The sequence below is a fragment of the Astyanax mexicanus genome, chromosome 7 (genome assembly GCF_023375975.1).
Source record: "Astyanax mexicanus isolate ESR-SI-001 chromosome 7, AstMex3_surface, whole genome shotgun sequence".
Lineage (NCBI taxonomy): Eukaryota > Metazoa > Chordata > Actinopteri > Characiformes > Acestrorhamphidae > Astyanax > Astyanax mexicanus.
This window is the reverse complement of record NC_064414.1, coordinates 28,682,882-28,709,456: the sequence shown is the minus strand read 5'-3', so window position 1 is coordinate 28,709,456 and position 26,575 is coordinate 28,682,882. Positions and strand designations below refer to the sequence as shown.

General features: G+C 38.8%; 1 protein-coding gene across 8 annotated transcripts in view; it reads right to left on the bottom strand.

The window, feature by feature from the left end:
* The window catches only part of marchf8 (membrane-associated ring finger (C3HC4) 8), a 202,556-nt gene that overhangs the window by 65,939 nt on the left and 110,042 nt on the right, over positions 1–26,575 (bottom strand). Inside the window, exon 1 of one of the 8 annotated variants that reach the window (XM_022684884.2) lies at positions 25,829–26,287. The exons of 5 other annotated variants lie outside the window; for them this stretch is intronic. In XM_022684884.2, coding sequence (XP_022540605.2) covers positions 25,829–26,158 — 330 coding nt within the window. In that variant the 5' untranslated portion in view covers positions 26,159–26,287. Of the gene's footprint in view, positions 1–25,828; positions 26,288–26,575 lie in introns of those variants that run through there. 2 more of the 8 variants (XM_015603357.3, XM_015603358.3) reach the window with 2 other exon arrangements.

The window sequence follows — 26,575 nt, the reverse complement described above, 5'->3', positions numbered from 1 at the left end:
ACAACTCTGCACTGTTAAAAGCTCAGCACTCTCATCAGGAAAGAATCATCATTAGATCATCAATAAACTCTTATTCTCAGTCATTAGCATTGCTCATCTGGCCTGCACCAGGGCTGAGATGCATTCTCTCACACACAGACACAGATGCAGATGGTCAGGATTTGATAGCTCTATTTTTATGGGGCACAGCATCTTCAGTTTCTGTTGTACAAGTTTGTTTACAGATTCAGACAATAGAGTTGCATAGTCTGTTGAGAGATACTCAGTTTTTCAGCAGAATAAATACATATCGCTGAAAAGCATTCAGATCAATAGTATATCTAGTCACTCGTCAGTTGCACATTATCGGGTTTAACTTGCATTAAAAGTACTCTTCCACATGCTCCATGCAATTACACATTCTCACCAGAGAGGTCTCTAAATCCCCAGATTCGACACACTGTAACTTTAATCAACTTGATATTGACAAATATACATATATATAGACAGATATTACATTGTTATAATCTATATTTCTGCATAGACAACAGAATGAAAGCAAATAGAACAATAAAGGTGCACAAATGCTTCTATATAGGTTTGAAAAAAGATTACTTAACTCATAACAATAACACAACATATTTTAAGGCTCTGTCTTTTTGAGACTCATGTATAGACATTGCATTTCTGCTTCTCTGCTCCATGATACTTTTTTTTTTACTTTAACCCTTTGGCTTCATATGGAGATACTACCCAAACCCTTTATTGGTCACAAGAAAACATTACAGTCAACTGCTTTAAGACAAGATGGCAGGAATCCCAATCAAAAGTTTCTACAACCAGTCCAGGACAGAAACATGTGCCAGACAAAAAAAAATCACACAAAATTTTATATAAGAAACTAGTTTTTTTACTTACTGTAGAAAGCTTAAACTGTCTTTCTGATGCCAAATGGCAAAAGGAATAAAATTACTGTCCTTATAAGAGAATATTTGTTTTTTTGCAAAAACAAATTCCTGTACAAACTCACAGTTTAGTTTGCATATTTGTTTGGTCTTACATATCCCAAATAGTTTTGCTGGATTAAAAAATGCGCACCAAAATCTTCTTTAATAAGGTTCTACACAAAAAAAAAACATCTACAAAAGGATTTCTAACAGTGCAAAGAACTATTTTACCAGTCAAAGCTTTATGACACCAGTCAAGTGTTCTATGACTTTTGCCATAGGTCTATTTTTTGCGGGCACATCATCTTCATCCTCTTCTGTGTAAACTCTCTCTGTATAAAGAGTTGCAGAGCCAAAAGAGATGCTCTGTTTTTCAGCAGAATAATTAAATATCTAGAAAAAGCATCCAGACCAGAGTCCACCCAAGTCCCTCTTAAACTCAGTAGTGTTCTCCGGCACAGGAGGCAAAAGAGGTTTCTCGATTTGCTGTGAAAATATGCAATCTCTTTGAGGTAAGACCCTGGTGTGCTTCTTCTTGAAGTAGGTATTTTTTTAGCCAGAGGCAATTTGTTGGAGCTTTAAAGACAGACTTGAAGCAGAGGTCAAGGGCCCTGTAAAATACTCTCTCTCTCTCTCTCTCTTTCCACCAGGTTGGGAATAGCAGTGTTGCAGAGATACAATTTCCCTACAGGGTCTTCTCTGCTGTAAAAAAAATAAAATAAAAATATCTGCAAAAGATCCAGCGCTTTGTCAAGGACACCATAATCACAGAACAAAAGGAGTTGGCAATAGATGCTTCGAGTACAAAATGTAGGCTGTATATCCTTTCAGCCAGGTTCCTCAAAAAGCATAATCATCCCACCTTTAATGCTCTCACAGTCTGCCTCTATTTATGTGGAGATGGCGAGTTCATTGCTGTATTATGACCCATGACTCTTGCTGTGCCCAGTAGAGGCTAAAGAATGCTGTATTGACCGGCAGGATACGCAGAATTGGTCTCCTTTACTAAAGGTAGGTTTTATTTCTACCATGGACAATTCTAGACAGAAGCTGCCTGCCACAATCACTCCCACTGAGCTGAGAAAAAAAGCATTTTTTTTCTTTTAAGCAATAATAGTGTCAAATACACTATTAAACAGCAGGATTCATTGTGGATCATTACAGATAATTTACTACAAAAGTGTCAAGTAGTCATGCAATGAGGAAAAAGAAATCCTGTAAAGAAAAAAGGATCATAATCGAATCAAGTCGCAAGGTGCCTACACATTCCCACCCCTTGTTTTTACTAAGAAACCTTTAAAAAGTGTTCAGTAAGTGTACAGAGTGAGAAACCACACAAGCCTATATGAAAACTGTATCCCTTTACCCAGGTTCTTCTGAAAGCATAATTGTCCCACCTTTAAGGCTCTCTGTGTCTGTCGTCTCGGAGGAGATGGCGAGTTCATCGATGCCTCGCTCAGAAGATTGAATTATCCTGCCTGGAGAGCTGCAGTTGTTATCAGCATTGAGTGAGTGGAGATCACTGACACACTGCCATCTGTACTGCCTCAGTCTGCTGCTCGCTCTCCTGCCATCTCCTCCTCCATCAAGTTCTCTCTCACTCCATCTCTCACTCACTCCATCTCTCGACGACTGCCAGAGAACGGACAGATCCCTACAGACTTCACGTCTCTGCCTGCGAGGGTTTTTGTTTCCTGTGATCTCCCTGTGTGCTTCCTTTCAGTCTAATCTGAATCCGAATCTGAATCAAGCAGTAGAGATGAGTAGAGAAGATCAGAAATAATCACATTTATCTTGCACTCAAAAATGTAAGTAAATCAAATATAGAGCGGCTTCTAGCTAAGCAAGTTCCTATTGTACCGTATTTTTCACACTATAAGGCGCACTTAAATTCTTTAATTTTCACAAAAATTGTCAGTGCGTCTTATAATCTGGTGCGCCTTATGCTTAAATTATACCAGTCAGCTTGTAAAGAGCAGTAAAACCACTACGTTAAGGTGCAGTACTATACTGGAGTTTCAGTTTAGTTCTCCAGCATCGGGGCTGGAGCAGCATTAGCATTAGCTGTTAACCACTATTTCCCCGTTCAGAGGTGAGTATTATCAGCGTGTATCCTGCTTCTAACCCCGGCTAGCACTGATGGAGCAGCATTAGCATTACTTGCTTAACGCATGAACTCTTTTGCCCTTCAGAGGAGAGTATATCTCCTCGGACTGTAGCCTTCATTAGCCACTAACCCACACAAATGCCCACATAACTTTGAAAATGGAATGTCCCATTTGTCACTATTAACCTCAATTCAATTCTGATCATTCACATCGGCCTTGCCATGAGCACAGTGGCCAGTGTTCAACCTCACTCTCTCCAGATAACACCTCAAAACATATACAGTTGTAGGCATTCTCAAGCAATCCACTGAGGTAATACCTTATGACCAATGTATGTACATGACTTTTGGCATGTCAGTATATGTATAGAACCATTGTGGTTAGTGAGGAGCCTTTAAAAAAAAAACCTTCTAAGTTCAAGAGTGTTCATTGTACAGAGTGAGCAACCACAAAGGTAAGTCTATCTAAAAAGTCTATTCACAAGTGTTCCAATGGTTTAAAAATACGTATACAATTTATATTATGTGAATTGGTATAGTTTAAGCCTGTTAGCAACAAAAAACAAAAATTCAGACGTTAGTGTTCAACTACCTCATACCTTTTAGTGAAACATCTGCCCCATTATAAACTGTGTTACTAAGCTCTATTGCTACTGTAATGCTAAAATTTCCTTTGGGATCAATTAAGTTTAGGCTAGAGCATTTTATTGGGATGCTGTAAAGCAGAGATTTTGTTTCTGTATTTTCTAAATTGTTAGGGCCCTACCGAACATGTCTCAGCTGACCGACTACCTTTGGGCTAAAGAGAAAATGGTGTAAAATGAGATTTTTTCACTAAATTACCTCTTTAAGGATCATTCCAGACAGGCAAGAAACAAAGAGAGATGTTCAGACACCTCCAGCATAAAGGACCAGGAGGGAGGTAATGACGGTTCAGCTACTGTGCCATTGTGTGGACACACAATCGCAGCAACAGCAGCGAGGAGGCTGTTATTTTAAAGGAAACATTTGTAAAAAATGGTGCTTTCAGAGCACAGGGAACACAAAGCTTCCAATCAGTTAAATTCAGACCTATCGACTGCGTCCTCTGAGGGTTATTGTTTGGAACAGTTTGGCTGCCTTATAATATTGTCAAGAAAAATCCCACTCTTAAATCCAACGAATTAAAGCTCAATTAAAGCTTCACACACATCAACATGACAAGAACCAAGGCACTTGGTCTTCTAACTAATTAATTACAATTAACAGCACGTTTTCTCAAGCTTAAGATGCTTTATTGCTGCCTTTAGCTCAAGGAAAGGCCACGGCAGTGAGGTTGATGTTCTCTGAATGAATAACCTGAACCTCTGTTTGGCAAGAAATGATCAAACGCCCAGCAGCCTTTTCAAAACATCATAAATTCTCTTTAGTACGCCACTCAGCTTCCAAACACAGCAGCACCGACGTGGCTGTAACAGCAGGTGCATTGTCTCAACTCAGCTTTAGCTTTAACCACAAAGTGCAGCACTAAACATAAATATAACTCTGAACACTGCATGCAAATTTACACTTAGCATCAGAAAAAATAAGAATAGTTGCACTCAGAAGAAATTAACCGACAAGAATGAAGTGACTTATAAAGGCAGCAAAGTCCTCTTCAAAGTGGTGAGTTTAACTTTTTTTCTTGGTGCAGAAACCAACAATTGAGTGTGTGAAGGCACTGTGTGGTCAGCAGCAAGATCAATAGTGTGTTCACACCCGATCATGTCCTGAATGCCTGGTGCAATTCTGTACGATTCCAGATCACATTTATTCTTCATTACAAGCACTTTGACAGCCCAACATTACATTAATGAGGTTCTTCAATATTCCAACAGGACAATGCTCATCCACATAGACTGTGTAAAGATGGACAGAGCATTGTCTCTCAGAAGTGAGGCCACCACAGGTCGGGCGCCCCCTGCTGTTCGGTTGCAGAAAGCTGTGCAACCCCACCCGTCCCCATAGGTTTCAATGGCAAAAACAGACAACTTTAAAACACGTTTTTTCCCAATATACTGTAATTCTACCTCCATTATTTAAATGCAACAGTTGGTGTAACCTCTGCTTATAATGTCAAAATTTTATATCCCCACAGAATTTGTTTTTTAAAACAATACTCAGCTCTATTCAAAAAGGTGTGGTTATTGTACAAGGGCTGGGTTACAGCTAGCCAGGGTGGGACCAATGACTGTATGGGTGGGATCACAGACTGTGTATAGCTCTGTGGAGGCAGCCCTCAGGGGCGGGTTTATTTAAATGAGTAGGCTGTCTCTCCACAGTCTTTCTCCCTCCTCTGGTCTCTACTGCACAGACTCGGGTTTCAGGATCACCAACATGGCGGAAGATTTTGGCTTCATTGTCATTGAATGAATGGGAACGGAGACACAGCGTCCATCTTTTTTACAGTCTCTGCTCATCCACATACTGCTCCACCTCGAAAGCCAGACGCATTGCTAGACCTTTCCCAGACTGAAAATTAAAATGTGAGATGCTATTGAACATGCTTACAACACTCCCCCCCCCACCCCCAATACCACAAAATCTATAGGAACAGTGTTCGAATATTCAAACTGCACGGGATGGATTATTGCAGGACGGCATTAGGAACCTCTACAACTCTGTACAAAGACGTCAGGAATGTTACACACTATTCCTGTATGTGAAGCTCAATACAAAATGTTTTGCTGTTGGAAACATGCAGCTTGTATCATCCTTACTGAAAAGCAGTAAGCATTGCAATCTGACACGTTCTTCGTTTCTTTTCAACATTTTTTTTTTTTTATTGTAAAAGGTCCGGTAGCTCAGTATTCTAAAACTATTCCAAACAGCAGAGGTTTTTCTATCAATGCTGTAGGGCAACCAATTCCCCTATTGTGTAAAATGACCAGAGGAGAGACATTATTAGCTACTCATGGCCTCCAGTTCTTAAGTCCAAGAAGTCCTAAAAGTAAAACACTGGGGCATTCAAAACCTTTAACAGCTTCTCAGTTCAGCTGAAAGGAAACAATTCACATCTGTGAAGATGTGACTAAGCTCAGAAGCTATTGCTGTGACAGATGCTTCAATAAAGTCATGTGGTTGCCAGAGAGAGAGAGAGAGAGAGAGAGAGAAAGAGAGAAAGAGAGGCTATGATGAGTTTCGAGTTTCAGATGTCTACTTTGGCATATGCTTAATCACCACAGACATCTTTGCTTGTCCAATGCGTTGCGAGATGTAGCGCGGATGCTGCATGATAATGAAGGCAGCAAAGAAGGCACAGCGAAATTCCATCAGCTGAGCAAATGTCACATTCAGACAGAGGTGATGACATCTCGTTTGAACACAGAGCTGGCAGATCTCAGGATTTCACAAGAAAGGAAAAACAGCCTCATCACAACAGAGAAGAGCAGCTAATACAGAGTCAGGCTGGCTAAAACAGGCTGATCTTCACACCCACAGCACAGTTCAACACTGAGAAATGTGTGTTAACACGTTTACAGCAGTGGCCACCAGTTAGCATTTACTACTACTCTTTCAGACAGACCCTCTGCATGGTGAAGACCTGTTTAGACTTTGCACTTTGATTTCGATAGGCACTTGACGTTTCCTGTTAACTACTAATGTGTGATACTTGAGCACAGAGCTATAATTCCAGTAAACTCAGTCAGATTCCAGTCAGTATGAGACCTGGTATGATTCCAGGGAAATGACTGGAAGAGTCAGTGTGTTAAACAGACGCTAATACTTTACCAAGGAAATTCTGATATCTAGATTATAGCTGGCAAACTACAGTTCATTTGCTAACTCAGTTTTGAAAGAAAAACATTGAAAAACATTGAAATTGGTCAGCTTATCAGTATTATAGAAACCAAATGTTTTCCTCACTAAATTAATAAATTGGGTCAACATTTATTTAGGGTTTTCCCAGATTCTCCTGGAATCTAGTTCCAGAAAATGATTTCCACAAAATGTCCTGGATGCTTTTATTTATGATATTTTTTATAATATATATTTTCTTAGAAACAACTGTTTCCAGGAAATGTTAATGGAAAAATAAAAAATCCATCTAATGGCTAAAAGCAAAGTAAAAGCTATTAATAGTAGAAGCTCTAGAAGCATTGCTGCACAGTGGAACAGTGCACAACCCTCCTGGCTCATTTTATTCTTGGCAGTCATATTGTGGTTTTCTGTTCCTTTTTTCTAATCAGCACAAGAAAAGTCATCACCAAGAGCTTTCTTGGTGTACCAAATCTTATCTCGACCTCCTCAGTTCCCCTTAACGCCCATTTCTTAACATCATTTCAGAGTGTGTATTTTAACACATGTTTCTTGATAACTGTTCTCTGTATTAAGCTTTTTTTTAGGGAGCTTATTCTGATAAAGCTTTTGCTCACAAACTTCCTCTTTTATTTTCAGTTCCTCAGACAGTTGCTAATAGAAGAACACGGTTGTCGAACAATGGAGTGGTCACGAATAGTGAGAGTAGAGTTGGGCGATTATGGCCCAAATAGAAATCTCGATTATTTTACAAAAAAATGAATATTTTCGATTCGATATTTCCCTCCTACTAAAATTCTAATTACAGATGACAAAGAAATGGTTCAAAACTATGTTTACTTTTATTTTGGTTTCACTTAAATAGCTTAAATTGGGGTTCAAGTGTAGACCATACCATGTGTGTGTGTGTATGTATGTGTGTGTACATGCATGAATATATATCTGTAGGAGGCGCCGGTAACCAGGGAAAGACGGAAAAACTTTTAAAAATTAAGATTAAAAAAATTTAGATAAAAAAAAAGATCTGTATGTAAAGATTAAAAAAATCACGATTAACATTTTAAAAAATCGCATTAAAACAAATTAAACAAATTAAATTAAAACAAATTAATCGTGAAAATCGCCCAGCACTAACAGAGAATTCATGAAGGTTTCATTTTTATTCGGTAAACAGTTCTTAAAAACAATGAGCCTTTGCAACACTTGTACTACACTGAGGATTTAGATTTCGGTTTATTTATTAATTTATATTTTTAATTTTTGTTTAAATGGGATCTAAAATGATAAGCTGAGCATTTTAACTGTCTATAATGCTGTTTTTTATGCATGATTATCCGTGAAAGCTGCTATTACTAATTTTTAAGTATGAATAAGGGATGAATAAAAAGGGCCAGTAAATTCAGTGTGAGAGGCGACTAAGGCATGTATTAGTTATATAGCTTGCTTCTAGACCCTGACCTAATCATAAAGCAGAAATCTGAGTTGTGATGTAAGACCACTCTCAATTCAGAGCCTCCATAGCGTGTGAACACCTCTAATGCATGCAAGCTCTGTAACGATGAAGTAAATGCATTAAATTGAAGCAGTTCCCAGAGGCAGGTAGTCTACACACATCATAAGCAGCAAACGGAGGAATCTTCTCTACATTCAGAAAAGCGCACTGTGGAGAAGAGGGAAACAGCCTTGGCCCGGGTCCAATCGGTCACAGCTACGCTAACCTTTCAGCACTCCACGCCAGCTCTAATCATCCCACAGCAATAGAATAAAGCCACAGAAGGTGAATCAAAAAGCCCACATCATGTCATTGTCATGTAATGCATTCCTGAGAAGATCGACCAGCTAAGAGCTTAACCGTAACCTTGTTCATTCTATTCTGAGAACCTCACTTACAACCTCATTTACTTCTGCTAACCACCAAATTCCGGCTAATATCAAATAAACAGCTAACACTTCAAGGTCAGTTAGTTTGAGGTACAATTCACAGGTCTGGTTGCAAACCCTTACAGCTAGACATATACTTGACATTTGGCCGTGTACTCATGTAGAAGACTGGCTGCATTGTGAATGTAGCGGTTCACATACTGTATTTTTCGCACTATATTATAAGGCGCACCATATTATAAGGCGTACTTTCAATGAGTGTCTATTTTCTGGTCTATTTTCATTCATAAGGCGCATTTTAAGAGACACTATAAGGAACTTCAGCAGAACTAATTTAGCAGGTCTCGCCACTGGGTGGTGGTGGGGGGTAGTTAACTAAGTTAAGTAAAGCTAACCTAAATAAACAAAACTGTAATAAAAAAAGATTTTCTTTTAAAATCAAACGAACGCTGGATGTTAATCTATACATATTTCTCTCTTGAAAACTGTTTATTTGGGCCAATAAAGCGCTTTTGTTTATTTGCAGTAAGCTTAGACTACCGAATTGCTCCAGCACTAGGGCATTAGCATTAGCAGCTAACCGCACCAGCAGTGCTAGGAGTGGTTAGAAGCAGACTACAGGCTAACAGTGTTGGGAAGGTTACTTTTAAAATGTAATCCCTTACAGATTACTGATTACATCACTCAAAATGTAATTTGTAACGTAATCAGTTACATTACTTCAAGTGAGTAACGTAATCTGATTACTTTGGATTACTTACAATATTGTCGTTTTTTTAAGCCTGAATGAATGTAGCAACCTCATATTGCATATTATCCTTTTATTTTTCTTTCCAGTTAACAAATAGAGAAACAAATAAAACAGCCTTTTCAATCACTCTATAAAAATACTTATGAAACCATTTCATCAAACAATTTTATGAAACACTTCTATAAATTGATGATAAAACAATTTAAAACCAAACAATGTAACAACAACTGTAAGCTATCTACTTGCAGGTTTGCCACCAGTGTTAATTTTGACAACAAATTTTGATTTAGTCTTAGTCATAGTTTTGTGACGAAAATAGCATTTAGTTTTAGTCACAATTCAGTAATTTAGTCGACTTAGTTTTAGTCAACTTAATGTCATAAGAATATAGTCTACTAAAATTACAGTAAATTTAGTCGACTAAAATGTAAAGGGTGTAAATGTAAATGCTTTTTCATCAGTTCCCTTGAATTATTAACTCTACACGTATACGAAATGAAACGTTTAATAACCAATTGAGTAATATTGTTAATGTTTGAATGTGAAATATATTTATATATGATTTAATGTATATTATTATTATTATTATTATTATTATTATTATTATTATTATAGGTGTGTGACTATATATATTTTACATTTAAAATTTTGCTCTAGAAATCAGGTCATAAAACAACTGAATAGTTAAATTATAGTTTAAACAGAGCTGTAGATGCAAAAACAACTTTTAAATGATCTAGTTTTATCTCCAGCAGTAACCCAGCACACCTACTGGAGCTACAGTCTATAAATGAGATCAAAAACACACCTTCACACACTGTCCTGTAGAGATGCTCTCAGGATGAACTGAGAGACTTCATGAGTTAAAGTGAGAAACTTATGAGAAAGTGCTGTAAGGAACTTTACACAGACTTTTGGGTTCATAGATTCACTTATTTTATTGTTTTATTTTGGATATATTATTGAGTTTCTTTCTGACCTGTTCCTGCTTTAACACTAGCTATATCTTTCCCACTGTGAGACTAAACAGATGATCTGATCTTAATGAGTTAGGGTTCTGTATCAGTTCTGTGTTTTAGTGCACTGCCGAGTTAAACACCCCATCAGCTCATGAAATAACATCAGCATTAAAACGCGGGTCTCTGCATGGAGATCTGTGTTACTCTGGTCTGCAGAAGCTGAAAGATTAGTGGTGTTTTTACCGGAGATGGAGTCGCTCCACGCGGTTTACACGTTATCTTGTTTTTTGCGACGTCAAAGGAGAAATATATCGCCTCTCCCCTCTCTCTCTCCCTGCTGAACGAGTTAACTTCCAGTCGAGCTCCGTAAGTATCGACAGGTTAATTCCCGGGTTTGTAACTGAGCGCGCAGCGCTACTGCAGGAAAAACAGGTACTGATTGGATGACTACCCCGCTTGTCCCGCCTCTCCACCTTCGCTAAAGTAGCAGTGATTGGATCTCTTCCTAACTGGTCACTACCTTTCACAGAACTAAATCAGTTCTGATTGGATTTCGTCCCTGCCAAACATTTTCGTCTCGTTTTTATTCGTTGACCAAAATGTCAATTAATTTCGTCTCGTTGTGTGTGCGGAGCCGCTGTCTGCCCCTCCTCCCTGTGTGTGTGTGTGCGCAGCGAGATGGGAGAAGGGGCAGACAGTTCCCTTTCATATCAGAGCGATTCACCGCAAAATGTTATTTGCGCTTTGTCAGTGTTGGAAGAGCAAAAAAATAGGAAAGTACCGCAATGTAATCCTTTAATTTTAGCAGAGTAACTGTAATCTGATTACCATTTATTGAAGCAGTAACTGTAACGGATTACAGTTACCTATAATTTGTAATCTGATTACGTAACGCCGTTACATGTAATCCGTTACTTCCCAACACTGCAGGCTAATAATACTTCCCTCTCTATGGGGAAATAGCTAGCACGGTTAGCGGGTAATGCTAGTGCTACTCCAGCTGTGCAAGCCAGGGTTAGGAGCAGGCTCCAGGCCGATAATTCTCACCTCTCAATGGGGAAATAGTGGTTAGCAGCTAATGCTACTCCAGCCCTGAACTGAAACACCTGTATAACACAGCAGACTGACTTAACTGCTCCTTATAACTGGACTTTTAAGACGCACTGAATTAAAAGATGCACTGAAGATTTCTGGGAAAATTAAAGGCTTTTTAGTGAGCCTTATAGTGCGAAAAATACGATACTTGTCTATGCGCTAATTGCATCACTGGAGGGTTCCACAAGCTACAGTGGCAAGAACACAGCATACCAATGTGGGCTGCTGTACTTCTGCACTTCAAAACTTAGTGTCAGAACTGGCAAATTACCTTTTATATGTATACGTCACCTTGCGTATGTATTGCGTTCATTTCTAAGGATGTGCACAATCAAAGCACCCAAATAGGCACAATGCTAAAATCAAGTATAACTCTAGTCTAAGCTCTGGTCTGTGCTCTTGATCACCGACAGTTCAGTTGTGTTGCAAATAATCAACCCAATTCTTAACATTTTGGTGTGCAAACATGAAGATTTCCTAAAATGTGGGTGTTTTTTTTAAGCACTGTCTGACACAGTGACTGTCTGACTGCCTCCAGGGTAGTCTGGGCAAATGCAGTCCAACTGAAAATATCCCATGTATAATTAGTTTATTTTTATTTGTATAATACATGGAAATGGACTGTTTTATTAATATCAGACCAAGGTGATGAAATACAAGAGCTGCGTGCAACACTGATACCACTAGAAATGGTAATATAGCTGCAATATTTGGCTATTAGGATTTCTATATCAATTAAACAGAAAACCATCCTCAGAAAGCGCAGTCCAGCCTATTTCAATGTGTTAATTCTTCAGAGTAGTTCTGCAGGATGTTACATAACACAGACATTTCAACATTTTAAATTTTTCAATAAAGGTTTCCCAGCTGAAGCAACACTGGTGTCAAAGAGTAGAACTGGGAACTTCTGACATAAATTAAAACCATTACATTACATGCATTTCCCCATAAATACACTGCCAAAGACTGATTCTCGTATCCTGTGGCTTCTATCATTGCTATTAATGAGGAAGCCAAGATCTTTGGTCATTATCTGACTTATATTAAGGGACTTGGACGGGAAAAAGAGAGAGAGGGAAAAAAAAGACTATAAAATGTTCTAGGTCACAGCTTAATGCATTTCAGCAGTTTACAATTAGTAAGATCCTGCCTCAGAGGCATCCACAACACAACACAACATCCTGTATACTCTTATGGCAAATCACTGTTGCAGAGACTCACTGACACCTACACAACTGTCATGAACCATACAAACATGCTTCCTTCTCTATTATGATAACGGATGCATGCAGGAGTAATCTGATCAGTGTGTGCTGTGGGAAAAGGCTGAATGAGTGCAGCAGCCTCAGCTTCCCTGGGACTCGGAGATGCAGAACAGTGGTGGACTCTGATGGGCACCTACTTCACAACATGGGATTGAACATTCTAGTGAGTGTGTGGTTAAAACATGAATGGATGGAATTGATGGTGTATTAATGGGAGTGAGTGTGTAAAATTTTGTCTTCTTGTCCAATCAAACACAGTTTACGCCAGGGGTCGGCAAGTTTGGCCGCGGACCAGATATTTTCCAAGCCATTTCTTGGCGGACCACAAAAAAAATTCTGTTTTGGAAAATGAAGTGTAATGGGATGGAGTGCTACAGACTAGTAGCTCTCCAGCCCAGAGGGTTGTTAAACCCAATTGCAGAACAGTGGATCACAAAGCAGGTAAACCCAAGAAGAAAAGGAAAAAAATAAATAAATAAACACACCGCTCCTCATGCAGGATCGAACCAGTGTCAGCAAGGTCGCTGCCCTGGCTAGTGAATTGGGACACAGCCGGGAAAAACTTGCTTATAAGGAGATAGGAGCCCAAGAAAGGACGGAAAAACAAGAACGGGCGGAAACTAAAATCATGCCGAGCACGACAGAGAGACAGGAGAGGAGTGTACACAAAATCTCACCAGAGTAGCTTTTTATTTATTTTTTATTTTTTTCATTATCGTTCATTATAGTTCAAACAACCTTCAAAAGGGCCAGATGTTTCATGCTTGTGGTCCACATCTGGCCCGCGGGTTGCCTATTGCCGACACCTGGTTTATGCCATTGTGAGGGCACTTGTAGAGCACTACATCACAATTTCATTTCTTCATAAGAGGGGCACCTAAACAGGCAATTTATCATGTTTGTTCACCTGTAGGAGAACAATATTCAGCATTTTCTCTACTGGAAACGGCACCCTCTGGGATATTTTATTGCAAGAAGAGGCATCCTAGCAGACACTCAATCACTTTTCCCCTACAGAAAAGGCAGCCAATAGAAAATTACCCATTTACTGATTACTTATTTATCCTTTATTTAGCAAGCAAGCTTTATTTAGCGCAGAAGAGTGTGTGAAAAACTGCCACTCGGACAGTAGTTCTCCAAAAATATGCCAAATCTCTGGTGGAGACCCTTTTCCAACTTCCAACCCAACACCAAGCAGGTGAACAAAGCTCCACACCAGTTTAACCTCCACAACTAAATCCCTTCTACCTACAAACACATATAACAAACAAACACACACACAATCAGCTCCCACAAACTATATAAACCCTCTTAAAAAACACAAACAAAGATTATTAGTGGCTGCAGAGCATGTTTTACTTGCTATGATTTTATCTCTGATTTTAACACTTTATCTCAGACAGTGTCCACAAGTTTAATTCCAGGCTTCCTAAAATGTAACACTTATAGGAGTGTAAACTCGAGCGGAGGTTAATTCAAGCTGCAGTGATGTCAGTGACATTACAGGGGTTCAAAACACACAGCTGATCCAGAGCCAGAGCAAATCCTATCCTCAAAAGCCTGTGAACACGAGGGCAGAGAGCAGCGTGAACAGGATGGACACTAATACACAGATCACCACAGGCCTGCTGAGCGCATCACAACACTCCCCACTAAAGACCACAAAATAACTCCTATTTCAGCAGCGGGAAGACAGATTCTCTGTCATACACACACACACACTCAACACATACAAAAACACACATGGTTCACAACAGTGTGCGAGAATAGGAAGCAGTGGCTAGCAACAGCAGGCTCTCGTGGGCAGTGAGCTCTGCTGGTCACGTGCAGCGTGAGATACGGCTATGTGCGCTCTCTGTCCTGCAGGGCTGCGGGGTGAAACCCTAATCATCCCTAAAAGGATCAGGCTCTGGTAATATGAGTGCTGTGAGCCTCGGCTTTGGGGAATTCCATGTGATTGTGAACAGAGATAGCTTTACTGTAAATGTGCCTGTGTGTGTGTGAGTGTGTGCACGCACACGTGTGAGTGTTTCTCTAGAGTTTGTATAAATGGGTTATATTTTTGTAACTTCCCGAACCAAAATTACCGTATTTTTCACACTATAAGGTGGACTATCAATGAACGTCTATTTTCTGCTATATTTTCATACATAAGACGCACTGGATTATAAGGTGCATTTAAGCACTATAGTAAGGAACAATGGTATCATCATGTTGTCAATCTACACAGATCTCTCTCCTAAAAAGTGTTTATTTGGGTGAGTAAACAGCTTCCATTTATTTACAGTAAGCTTAGATTTCTAATATTTTCAACAGCGCGGTTAGCAGTGCTTAGCGCTAGTAAATGCCACCCGACAGCGCTACACTGAGGAACCCTGAGTGTTACGGTAAGCCAGGGCGATATTAGCTAGCGGTTTCTTGCTCGTAGCTTGTTTTAACACAATAAACACTGAGACGACAGTCCAATATACTCGCCTCTGAATGGCGAAAGAGCTAGCGCTGCAGTTAGCAGCTAATGCTAATACTGCTCCAGCCTTGATGCTGGAGAAACGTCACTGAAACACCTGTATAACGCTGCACTTCAGTGGAGTGGCTTTACTGCTCCTTATAGCGCTTCTTAAGTGCACCTTTTAGTGCGAAAAATACAGTAAACCAAAAACAGACAGAATTCTTTAGCACAATGTAGCATAGTGTAAAACACCACCTTCCTACTGGCAGATAAAGCAAAGAGAGTCTTGAGTCTTAATAGTTAAAAGTGTAAGTTCCTTGAGAAACTTTTAGTGTTTCTCAATATGAAACTGTGGAGGAACCTTCATAAACATTTATCTTCTTAAAATCTGTTGCTCAAAAGTTCCTCAAAGCACCTTTGTTATAGTTACAGTTTCAACATAAAGAACCCCTAAAATATCCTTAAGAAACATTAACTTTTAACAGTCGGGCAAGAGAGTTCTTAGGCAGCACCTAATTCACCCACGTCTGTAAAATATTATATTATATCATACTATATTTGAAGCCATTTTAACAATACACAATAAAATGATTAAATATTTAATTATTAAATAAAAATATTGAAACATAGAAAAAGTGCACTTACAACTGCTTTGTAAATACTCATACTCATTACAGCTCTTTTTATTCAAAATAAGCATCATTTCATTCAATAAACAGACCTAATTACACTAATTACAATGAAATGTACAGTGGGCTTCTCTCACAATAGCCACAATATTCTCAGAAAAGCTTACAGGTCACACTGCCCACCACTACTTTAACATGATTTAAATATTATTTGGTCTACATGAGAGGATCAGCCAAATGTAGTAAATTCAAATCAACGGTCAGGTCAGTGTAATTCACTATAAAAGTACAGTGTATAGTCATACAATGTTTATAACAAGCTTATCAATTCAATATGCAATCAATAAACAATATACTCAACAGACTAAAGCAATTACAGTACTGATTTTATGCAGTACTAATGCTAGTGGCTAGCACAATATTACAAAACATCACACAAATGCTGAGCACTATATAAAATTTCCCAGATGGAACTTCCTTGTAAATGAAGAACCTTTACAATTCAAATAATCATGTATGCATTTAAGATAAAACCACTATTTATTTTCACAATAATACTGTAGATATTAATTAACTTTTTTGTTTCGCTGTATCATAAAACAGACTGTAAATCCACTGTATGTTATTGTACCAATTAAGAATCATTAAGTCACCATAATAAAAAAAAGCTACAGCAAAAACAACCATTAACAGTCCTAACTGCAATGGAGAGTCAGGCTACGAGTTGTGAATGTCCTAATTTGAAAGCGGGAAGAGGCTTCCTCAAACAATCAAACATCATTTAACACCACTTCGAGCACTCATCACTTTTTAACACGTTTATATCTGAATCGTCTCCGAACCGAGGCGATGACACTAAACGTTCTGTATTCTTTGCTGAGAAATGATCCACTGCAACTCAACCACAGACACCGGAAGAAGCAACTCGCAACTGAGAGACAAAGCAAGGTTCCACCATATGATCAACACAGTTACATTCACAATTACATTTAGACTAAATGGTTGAAGTGTTAGAAGCTGGGGACAATAAGAGGCCACAAAAAGAAACTTACCCCCATTTAAGAAACCCAACCTGTTCTCCTAACTTATTAAGTCCTACTGAAGTTCTGACAGTAGGAGCTTTGTTTTCTTGCTAAGGAACAGTTCATTTTTACAACATTTTTAGAACAGGAAAAGTGGCTACAATGACAAACAACCAAGGCCAGAGCTTTAGATAAAGCAAGGCTGGGCTATCTGATCAACAATACATTACTATTATATATTCTTTCAGTTGTTGAATCAAATATAAGTCATTAAATTAGACAACAACTAGGCCTGTCACAATAACAATTTTTTGCAAACTATATTTTGTCCCAGAAACTATTGCGCTAAACGATATTGTTGGCATTTTTAGACCACTAATTTGGCACTAATAAAATGATAACACAATTAACCCTTTTAATAAACGTTCCATTCCTGTTCCCGCACTTAATTTTGCAAAGTGAGGAGACAGGGGAACCATGCTCCACACCATGACGTGCAGCCCCGGTCTGTCCCAGCTGGCCTGCGTTGAACCGGCATAAAGACCCTGCCTGGTGGTGGTGAATGGAAGGCTGAGGAAATACGAACCTAAGAGACACTAAAGTTAAGCAACTAGAGCCGCACTGGGCCGTTATTATATTTCTTTCTATGTTTCTAAGTTATATTATATATTACTATATTTCTTTCTATTTCTAAGTTAGTTTTGGGCATTTTTCCTAATAAAGGTATGTTATGAGTTAATTGACTCCCTGTGGAGTGGACGATGGCCGATACCATGATTATTAAAATGATTGAAGTCATGTCAATTTATTGAATGATAAGTCGATAATGTAGTTAACAACAACAGAATTACTCATTTATTAAATTATTGCAGTTTCTGAAGTTCTGACACTTTAAACTTTGTATTCCTTGAGAATAGTCCAGTTTTTCACCAGAGAGAACAGAAGCAATGCAAGGGTACTGCTTTGGTTGTAGTAATGCTGAGCTATACAACACAATTACATAAAAAAAAATTGAGAAAAAACACTGGATGTGGTTTAGTAAAGCCCTGTCCAGGCGGGATTAGTTTCTTAGGGGGACGTCTGTGAAAAATATATTTTACACATCTACTCAGTGATAAAACTCTTCCATCCGGACTGCAATTAAAAAAAACACGAGGACCAGTGCGTTTTTTGCCTTTGTCGGTCACGACATCGCGTTCAGTAGCTCCTCCATTTCCACTCTCTCTTGTAGTTACCTGGATCTCCATGGAAACGTGCGTCCAAAGTGTAATTACGCTGCGTGCCAGTGGACAAATAGCTATATTAATAAATGCAAGGTGATGAAATTCAGAGATGTGCGTCCGAACGGGACTAAAATTACCGGAGGACCACGGAGTTCAGAAACTGTAGGAAATTGAGTCTGTAATTTTCTCAGGGGACGGCTGAGAAAAACACATACATGGCCGTTCCAGATGGGAATAAAATCACAGAGGACCGCGATAAAAGAGAAAATGACCCCAGGACCCCCTGAGAAATTAATCCTGTCCGGATAGGGCTTAAGTAAATTAACCTAATAAGCCTACTTATTAATCAGCAACTCAACTGCTTCTACCATGGCACAACTTACTTATCTTCCATAAATCTTCTTCTAACTCAACAATCCCATACAACAATTAAGTTCTGACACTAGGAACTTTGTATTCCTTCCTTGGGGATCAGTTCATTGTCACTACACAGAACAGAAGAAGTAGCAAGAATTAAAAAAAAAAAAAAAAAGTCCAGCACTTTAACCTGATCAAAACAATTGTATTTTCGGTTTAATAACACAGCAAAATGAGAGGAAAACCCAGGATGTGGTCGAGTGAACATTCTTTCAGTGGTTGAATCCAACTAAAAAAATCCTTAGACTGAACAACAACAGAATTAATCATGTATTGAATGGTAGCAGTGCTGGAAGCTGGGCACAACGAGAGGGCACCACAGGAGAGTTACAACAATTTGTAAGTCCTAATTGAAGCTCTGACACCAGGAGCTTTGAATTTCTTGCTGACAAACAGTCCACAGCCTCCACAGAGAACAGTAGAAGAATTAGCGACAAGACAAACATGGCCACTGCATGGTCACCACTCACAGCAATGCTGAGCTATTTGATCAACGCAATTACATTTACCTTTGTATGACAGAGCAACATGAGATGAAACCAGAATAATAATAATTCTTCTACTTGATCAACTAAAAAAAAATCAATAGTAGGGGTGGGCGATATGGCTCTAAAATAATATCACGATACTTCAGGGTATTTTTGCGATAACGATATACTTGGCGATATAGGAAAACAGAAAAATAATTAATTAATTTCAGGAATATAGTATAAGAGTATAACAGCATAATCATAATGTGGCAAAATAAATAATATAGCAGCAAATAATATTGCAGAATATTTAGTGCATGCATATAAACTGCAAACTAAAACAATTATACAATAAATACACCTAAAGCTTCACAGTAAATAATAGACTACTTTTAAGACAGAACATCTCTATTATCACGATATGGATTTTTTATATCACGATATTTCTGTGTTACGATATATTGTATACGATATAATATTGCTCACCCCTAATCAATAGATTAATCAACAACAAAAGAGATCTACCATCATTTAGCATTTCCTAACTTGTTAATTTGAATTGTTTCTTAACTCAGCGAAAGCCCTAAATGAAGTTCTAACAGTAGGCGTTTGTAATCCTTGCTGAGAAACAGTTCATTGCCTCCACAGAGAACAAGAGAAGTAGCAGCAAGACAAACATCCAAGGCCAGAGTTTTAGCTTAACAAAGCTGAGCTATGAGGTCAAAACAGTTACAGAGATAATTAAGGCCTGCCAATGAAGAGATATACGTCTAAATAAAGTGCATTTACTTTTTTTAATGTAAACATTTGTTCAATTTAAAGAAAAAGCAAGAATATCTGATTTTTCCCAAAAGGAAGATGTGGTGGATACATGTTATTTGTTAAAAATGCTTAATTATCTTTACAATTTTGTAACAGAGCAAAATGTGGGAGAATCAAAGAATCAGAAGAGATGGACAAATAATAATTCCTAATTCTAGATGATTAGTCAAAAAACAGCAGAAACAGTAGGGGTGGGAATCGATTACTATCTCACGATTCGATTCGATTCCGATTTTGGGGGCCACGATTCGATTCAAAATCGATTTTTGATTCAAAACGATTTGAATTATAAATATTTCTGCTTCTGGCTTATGAATCGTATTGAAAAAAAACCCTCCATAATATACACTGGTCCTGGAGCAAGTAATGTGTTACAAAAACAATAAAATGTGCAGGAATGTGGGTCCTCAGTGACAGAGGAATCACTGGGATATCACAATGACGTTAATGAACAATAAATAAATAATAAATAACACTGCTTTATTACCAGGCTACTAGCGGTGGTGTGTAGGTGACGCTGCTGGGCTGATGTGATGATAGCAGTGGAGCGCTAAAGTTCAGGAGCAGCTGCTGATTAACTAGTTAATTTAAGGTGGTTGTATTTCTTCAGAAAGGGGGCAGGAGGTGGAGAAATTAATTCATATTGTCCATTCCTTAATTCCTCTGTGATGAGGAGCTGAAATTAGCTCTGATTAGCTTATTGTTATTTTTCCGTTCCGCCTTAAATGCTGCAGCCCGCTGCCACCTGTAGCGTTATTTAAGGTGGAACTGGAAAGTTAGCTAGTTAGCTAGCTAACAGTTACTGAAACTAACTACTAGCGATCTTTTTTATGCTTGTTATGAAGCATTCTGCCATAAAACATTGAAACTACACGTTAATCTAAGGTAATATAGTGCTTGTTCTGCCATCTTACCGGTGATTCTCAAACACCTACGCTCTGTGTGTGTCTGGAAGATCTCCAAAGGGACAAGCGCTATCCCCAGGGTTGCCAGGTCCAACAAAAATACCCAGCCCAAAATCAGTCTAAAACCCGCCCCTCAGAATCGATTTTGGGACATTTTAAATCGATTCTGAATCGTAGTAAATGAGAATCAAGATTCTTATGTGAATCGATTTTTTGGCACACCTCTAAGAAACAGAGTCAGTTATTTCATGGTAGCAGTATTTGAAGCTGGGAACAACGAGGGGACACAACAGGAGATTTACAACCATTTAATACCCCAACGATTTCATAACTTGCTTATCTGAAAGCTTTCCTCACTCAACAAGTCCTAATTGAAGCTCTGACACTATAGGAGATTTTATGTCTTGCTGAGGAACAATCAATTCAGACCGAAGAAATAGCAACAAGGCTTTGGCTGGTGCACTAAAAGCTCCAGTGGTGCAACCTAAGCTTTTGTCCTTAATAGCATTTACTTTTACTTTTATACTTTAAATAGTTTTGAAAGCAGTACTTTTACACTTTTACTTCAAAAAGTAAACAGTTTGAGTTGATACTCTAACTTTTAAAGAAATATTTTTTAAACCCTAGTATATATACTTCTACCTACAGAGTAATGGATGTAAATACTTTTGACACCTTTAATATCTAACAGCAAACTGCAAAATGTTGTAAAATTTAATTATTAGTTAATTACAACAGTTAATGTAGTGGTCCAGCGGATTAAGGCACTGGCACTATGATTGGGAGATCGCTGGTTGGAATCCCGGTCATGCAGCTTGCCGTCAGCTGCTGGAGCCTCCCAGTGCACTGTGATGCTACTCAGCAGCAGTTAAAAAAAAGGGGGCGGATGACTTTACATGTGTCGGAGGAGGCATGTGCTAATCTTTACCCTCCTTGTGTTGAGGCATTACAACAATTGGCCAGCTAAATTAACTACTACTAACTACTACTTCTGACCTCATTTCCTTCTTCCCCTCCTTTCCTCCTCTATCCCACTGTTTCCCTTTGACCTCCTTTAGGCCCTGTCTAAAAATGTTTTTTTTTTTTTTTTTTACACCTTGAACTTCTATTAACTCTATGTACATCATTATCGTAAGTCGCTTTGGACAAAAGCGTCTGCAAAATGTAAATAGAAATTGGGAGGAAAACAGGAGAAAATTTAAAAAAATTATAAATAAAAAATAAATAAAAATAACAGTTAATGTTAGTTGCCTTACATGATATTGCACATCCTTCCATGTGACTATAGCAAATACAGCAAATGCCTACATTGCAATGGTGATGCTGAAACGATATATCGTGCAGCCCTCACTGCCATCCAAGGTGAGTGTTCAGGCTAAGCAATGCTGAGCTATCTAATCAGCACAATTACACTGCCTCTCCGACTCTCTTTACGTGACATAACTCTGATAAAGCCATCAGTTAATACTGCGCTGACTCTGAACCGCTCCATTCGGTCTGGAATGAGATATACCAGTGGTCATCACATGCATACAGATCACCTTTCATCTTCCTTTTCTCGCCCTTCTTCCTGCTAAACATCCCCTCATTAGGCTCAGGCTGCCTGCGGCACAGCTCATCTCTCTCTCTCTCTCTCACTGAGGTAAAAAGGAGCTACAGCACAGGAGCTAATAGAGGGTAATGCGTAGCACACGCAAACAGCCCCGACGCTCTCAAACATTTGCGAGTGACTCTCCACAGAGCGCGGGAGCGACATGTCAGACAGGGATGTCTGGAGACGTTCATCACTGTCCCCTCCGGCCTTCCTCCTCCCTTCAGAACACTGTAAGCTGCCGCTCGTCATGTGACCACTAATCTGTGCCTTCCCCTCCCCCCCCCCCATTACCCCTCTCCACCTCCTGCTCGGGGATTTTCACACAAAGCCTACGATTTGGTGCGTCCGTCAACGACGCGATTCGCTAATCGCCAGGAACCAGAAAAATATCAGATCAATCTGACAGTGAGAGCGTACGTCTCTGTTTGGGCCAAACATTTAATGTAAGAGGCGTCACACGATTAAAGCTGACAGCAGGCTAACGGCTAGTGAGAGCCAGACCTCACAGCAAGTTCACATATTACTCAGCAGCACAATCTAAACGCCACTTAATGAGCAGTAATGACAGTTGATGACACTCGGCAAGGAGACGTCCTGACTAGCATCCCCTCCGTAACACTCAACGACCACAAGGACCAAGTGACATTACTGGAAAAGGCTACAGTACTCAGAATAGGGATGTGTCATGTCGTAACGTACACAATAAAATCACCAATTTTTTTATATTGTGAATGATACTATACCTTAAAATTCTGTGCCAGATCACTCACCCCTAATTATAAGATAAACAAAATAAATAAAAATCTACCAATTTACAGGCGATAATATAAAAGTAGTAAAACAAAAAACTAAATAAGGAAAATGAAATAAAAAAAACTACAATAAAAGAGTTTGCACTGATGAGTAATTTGAAAAAAAAAAACAGATTGCACATATCCCAGGTATTACACATAGGAAGAGAAAAGTACTGATATTGCACATAAGACCGTGATACGTGTACTGATATTGCACATAAGAACAGAGTACATACCTGCTGAGCATAGTGTGGAATGCATTTATCACATCGCTGTTTTAGCAAAAGAAAAATTCACACTGTTCTCATTTCCCATAATATATCTACCAGAGACATATTATATCTGTCCAGTATAATTTATTTAACTTTAATCCTGAATATATGGCGATATTTTGAGTGCATTATTAGTATTGTGCAGTGTTTTTTTTTTTTTATTTAGTGTTATATCAGTGTCATATTGCCAAGAGTATCATTATCGCAAAAATACCATGAAAAATTGTGATATTATTTTAGGGCCATATCGCCCACCCCTAACTCATAAAACATATGGACAGAGACTGAAACAAAGAGACTGGTCATCAAGTCTTGGTCACAGATTAAATCACTAATCAAAAAAGTCCTGAAAAAAACATCAACACTGACAATGTGCATATAAAACAGATACTTTTTCACAACTCTAACAAATCGTTGTAGAAATTAAGAAAAAATCTAAATGGGAAAATCAGCAAGAGAAAAAGAAGAAAAAGAAAAACATGCTCGTCACACAGACAAACTTTGAATGGCAGTAAAGCAAAATGAGAAGACACCACAGAAGGTTGTGATTCTTAATAATTTTTAGCGATTCTTTTAGACGATTATTCGAGTAATATTCAGCAGATTAAATCAACTGCAGAAATAATCGTTGACTGAAATTGTTCATAGCAGTGATGAGAACATAACAAAATAAGAAGAAAAACAGAAACCACAGAACAAGGTGATTCTTGATTATTCTTAGTGATTATTCTAGACGATTATTTGAATAATAGTCAACAGATTAAATCAACAGCAGAAATAACTGTTTGTTGAAATTGTTCGTATAAGCAATGAGAGTAGAACTAAATGAGAGGAAATCAGAGACCACAGGACGAGGTGATTCTCGATTATTCTTAATGATTCTTTTATATGATTATTTAAGTAACAGTCAACAGATTAATCAACTATAGAAATAATAGCTTGACATTATTCAAAGCAGTACTGAAAGCAGAATACAATTAGAGGAAACCACAGAAGGTTGTGCAATTCTTCATTATTCTTCAAGATATTAGACAATTCATCAAAAATATTTAGCAGATTAATCAGATATAGAAATAATCTTTTAATAAATGGTAGAAGGAATGGGAGCAAGACAAGCACAGAAAACCATGAGTAGAGGTTGAATATTGATTCTTTTAGACGATTAATCGAGCAAATCGATTAAACAACTATCCAAATATTTCTTCAGTGAAAGGTAAAAGTACTGTGAGAAGGACAAAAAAAGACAAAAAAGAAGCGGTTGAAAACGGATTCTTTTAGACGATTAATCGAGTAAGAGTCAATCGATTAATCAACTAACCAAATAATCCTACAATTGATGGTAAAAGTACTGGGATAAGAGCAAACACAGAAAATCCTTAAAGGTGGTTGAATACGGATTCTTTTAGACAATTAATCGAGTAAGAGTCAATCGATTAATCAACTATCCAAATAATCCTTCAATTGATGGTAAAAGTTCTGGGAGAATGACAAACACATAAAACCTTCAGATGTGGTTCAAATTATTGTTCGAATAATCAGCTAAAAGACTCATTGTCAACTACATAATCACTCATTAAATGTTATCAGTACTGGGATTAAGATAAACAGAGAAAACAAAATAAGATAAACCAGAGGAGGTGGTTAAATAATAATGGTTTTAGTAACAATGATTGTTTTAGTCGATTAATCAGTCACAAAAATCAGCATAATTTTTATAGCCCTACAACAGAGCAAAACATCTCTTTCAAAACCTTTCAAAAGAGCAAATGGCACAAACACAGGATGCGTCACTATGTGTTATCTTTAAATTAATATTGAATGGACAAAAACACAATACCACGCCACAAAGAGCCCCACTGTACAGAACACAGGAAGAAATATATAATAGCTGCCCTCAATAACATAATGGCACAGCACTTTCTCCCCAACCTCCCACATACACACACAACAACTTTCACACACTTCTGTGCGTGTATACTCTCCAGCCAGGTAGTTAGTCAGTGCAGCACATAAAAAAAAAACATACTGTGGCGGAAATAAAAGGAGAAAGTGGGTCAGCAGAAAAGTGCATTGTCCTGCGTGTAAATATAGCTGTGCATGGAGACACAGGCAGCAGAGGGGAAAAGAGGTAATTCTTTATCTGCGCACAATTCTTTATCTGTGAGGGGGAAGAAAATATGCTCACACACACAAAAAAAAAAAAACACACAAACGCAAACACACACACACACATAAACACAGAGAGAGCTCAGAATGTGCTCTATAGCACAGAGCGCTTCATCTCCATGCAACAACAGGCCTCACCATAACAACCATGGAGACAGTGTTTTCTCTCCTAAGCCGTAGGCTGCATCCTCTGTGCAGGATCACCATCCAAACACACGTCTCCCCGCACACCCACCAACAAACAAAACACCTACACACACACATATACCTGAAAGAAATATGGATATGTATGATTTTCTTTTACCTGAAGCTTCATTTTCCAACAGGAATGCATCGGCAAATCCTTTACACAGGAGGCTGTCACCTCCTTCCTGCTCTCCTTGTCACACACATACACACACACACGCGGGCGCACACTCACACACAGCCCAGACAAAGCCTTGCTGGAAAGGTTACATGTCCCCTGTGTAAATCCAGCGGGGGACGGGGTGCTGCTGATGGCGGAAGTGGCACAGCAGCAGAGATGCTGGGAGAGCACAAACACAAGCCCTAACCATGGGACACACACACATACACAAACACACAGAGACGCATGCGCACTCATATAAACACACACACACACACACACACTCATCCAGCGTGCAGCAGCAGACTGCCCTACATTCACATCTCCCTCTGCGCAGCAGCTGACAAACACACACGCCCCCCGGCCACTGCTTGTCTGGACTTGCCCCGCTCCATCGGTCAACACCGCCCACCCACACACCACTTCCTCCAGCTGACTCCAGTAAGCCCAGGCGAGCTGCTCATGAATTATTCACGAGGGGCCGGGCTCACACAGGGGCTGGGCTATCTCCATCTCTCTGTGGAGGAGGGAGGCTTCTTATGTGTGTGTCCTAAAACCACCCCCCTAAAGCCCCTCCCCCTCCCACACAGACCGGACACACAGAGAACTGGATTCTTCTGAAGGGATATTTTTATTTTAAAAAAGATCCCTTTTTTTTAGTTCTTTTTCTGAAATACAATAGGTCTTTCAGAGTTGTATATGTTG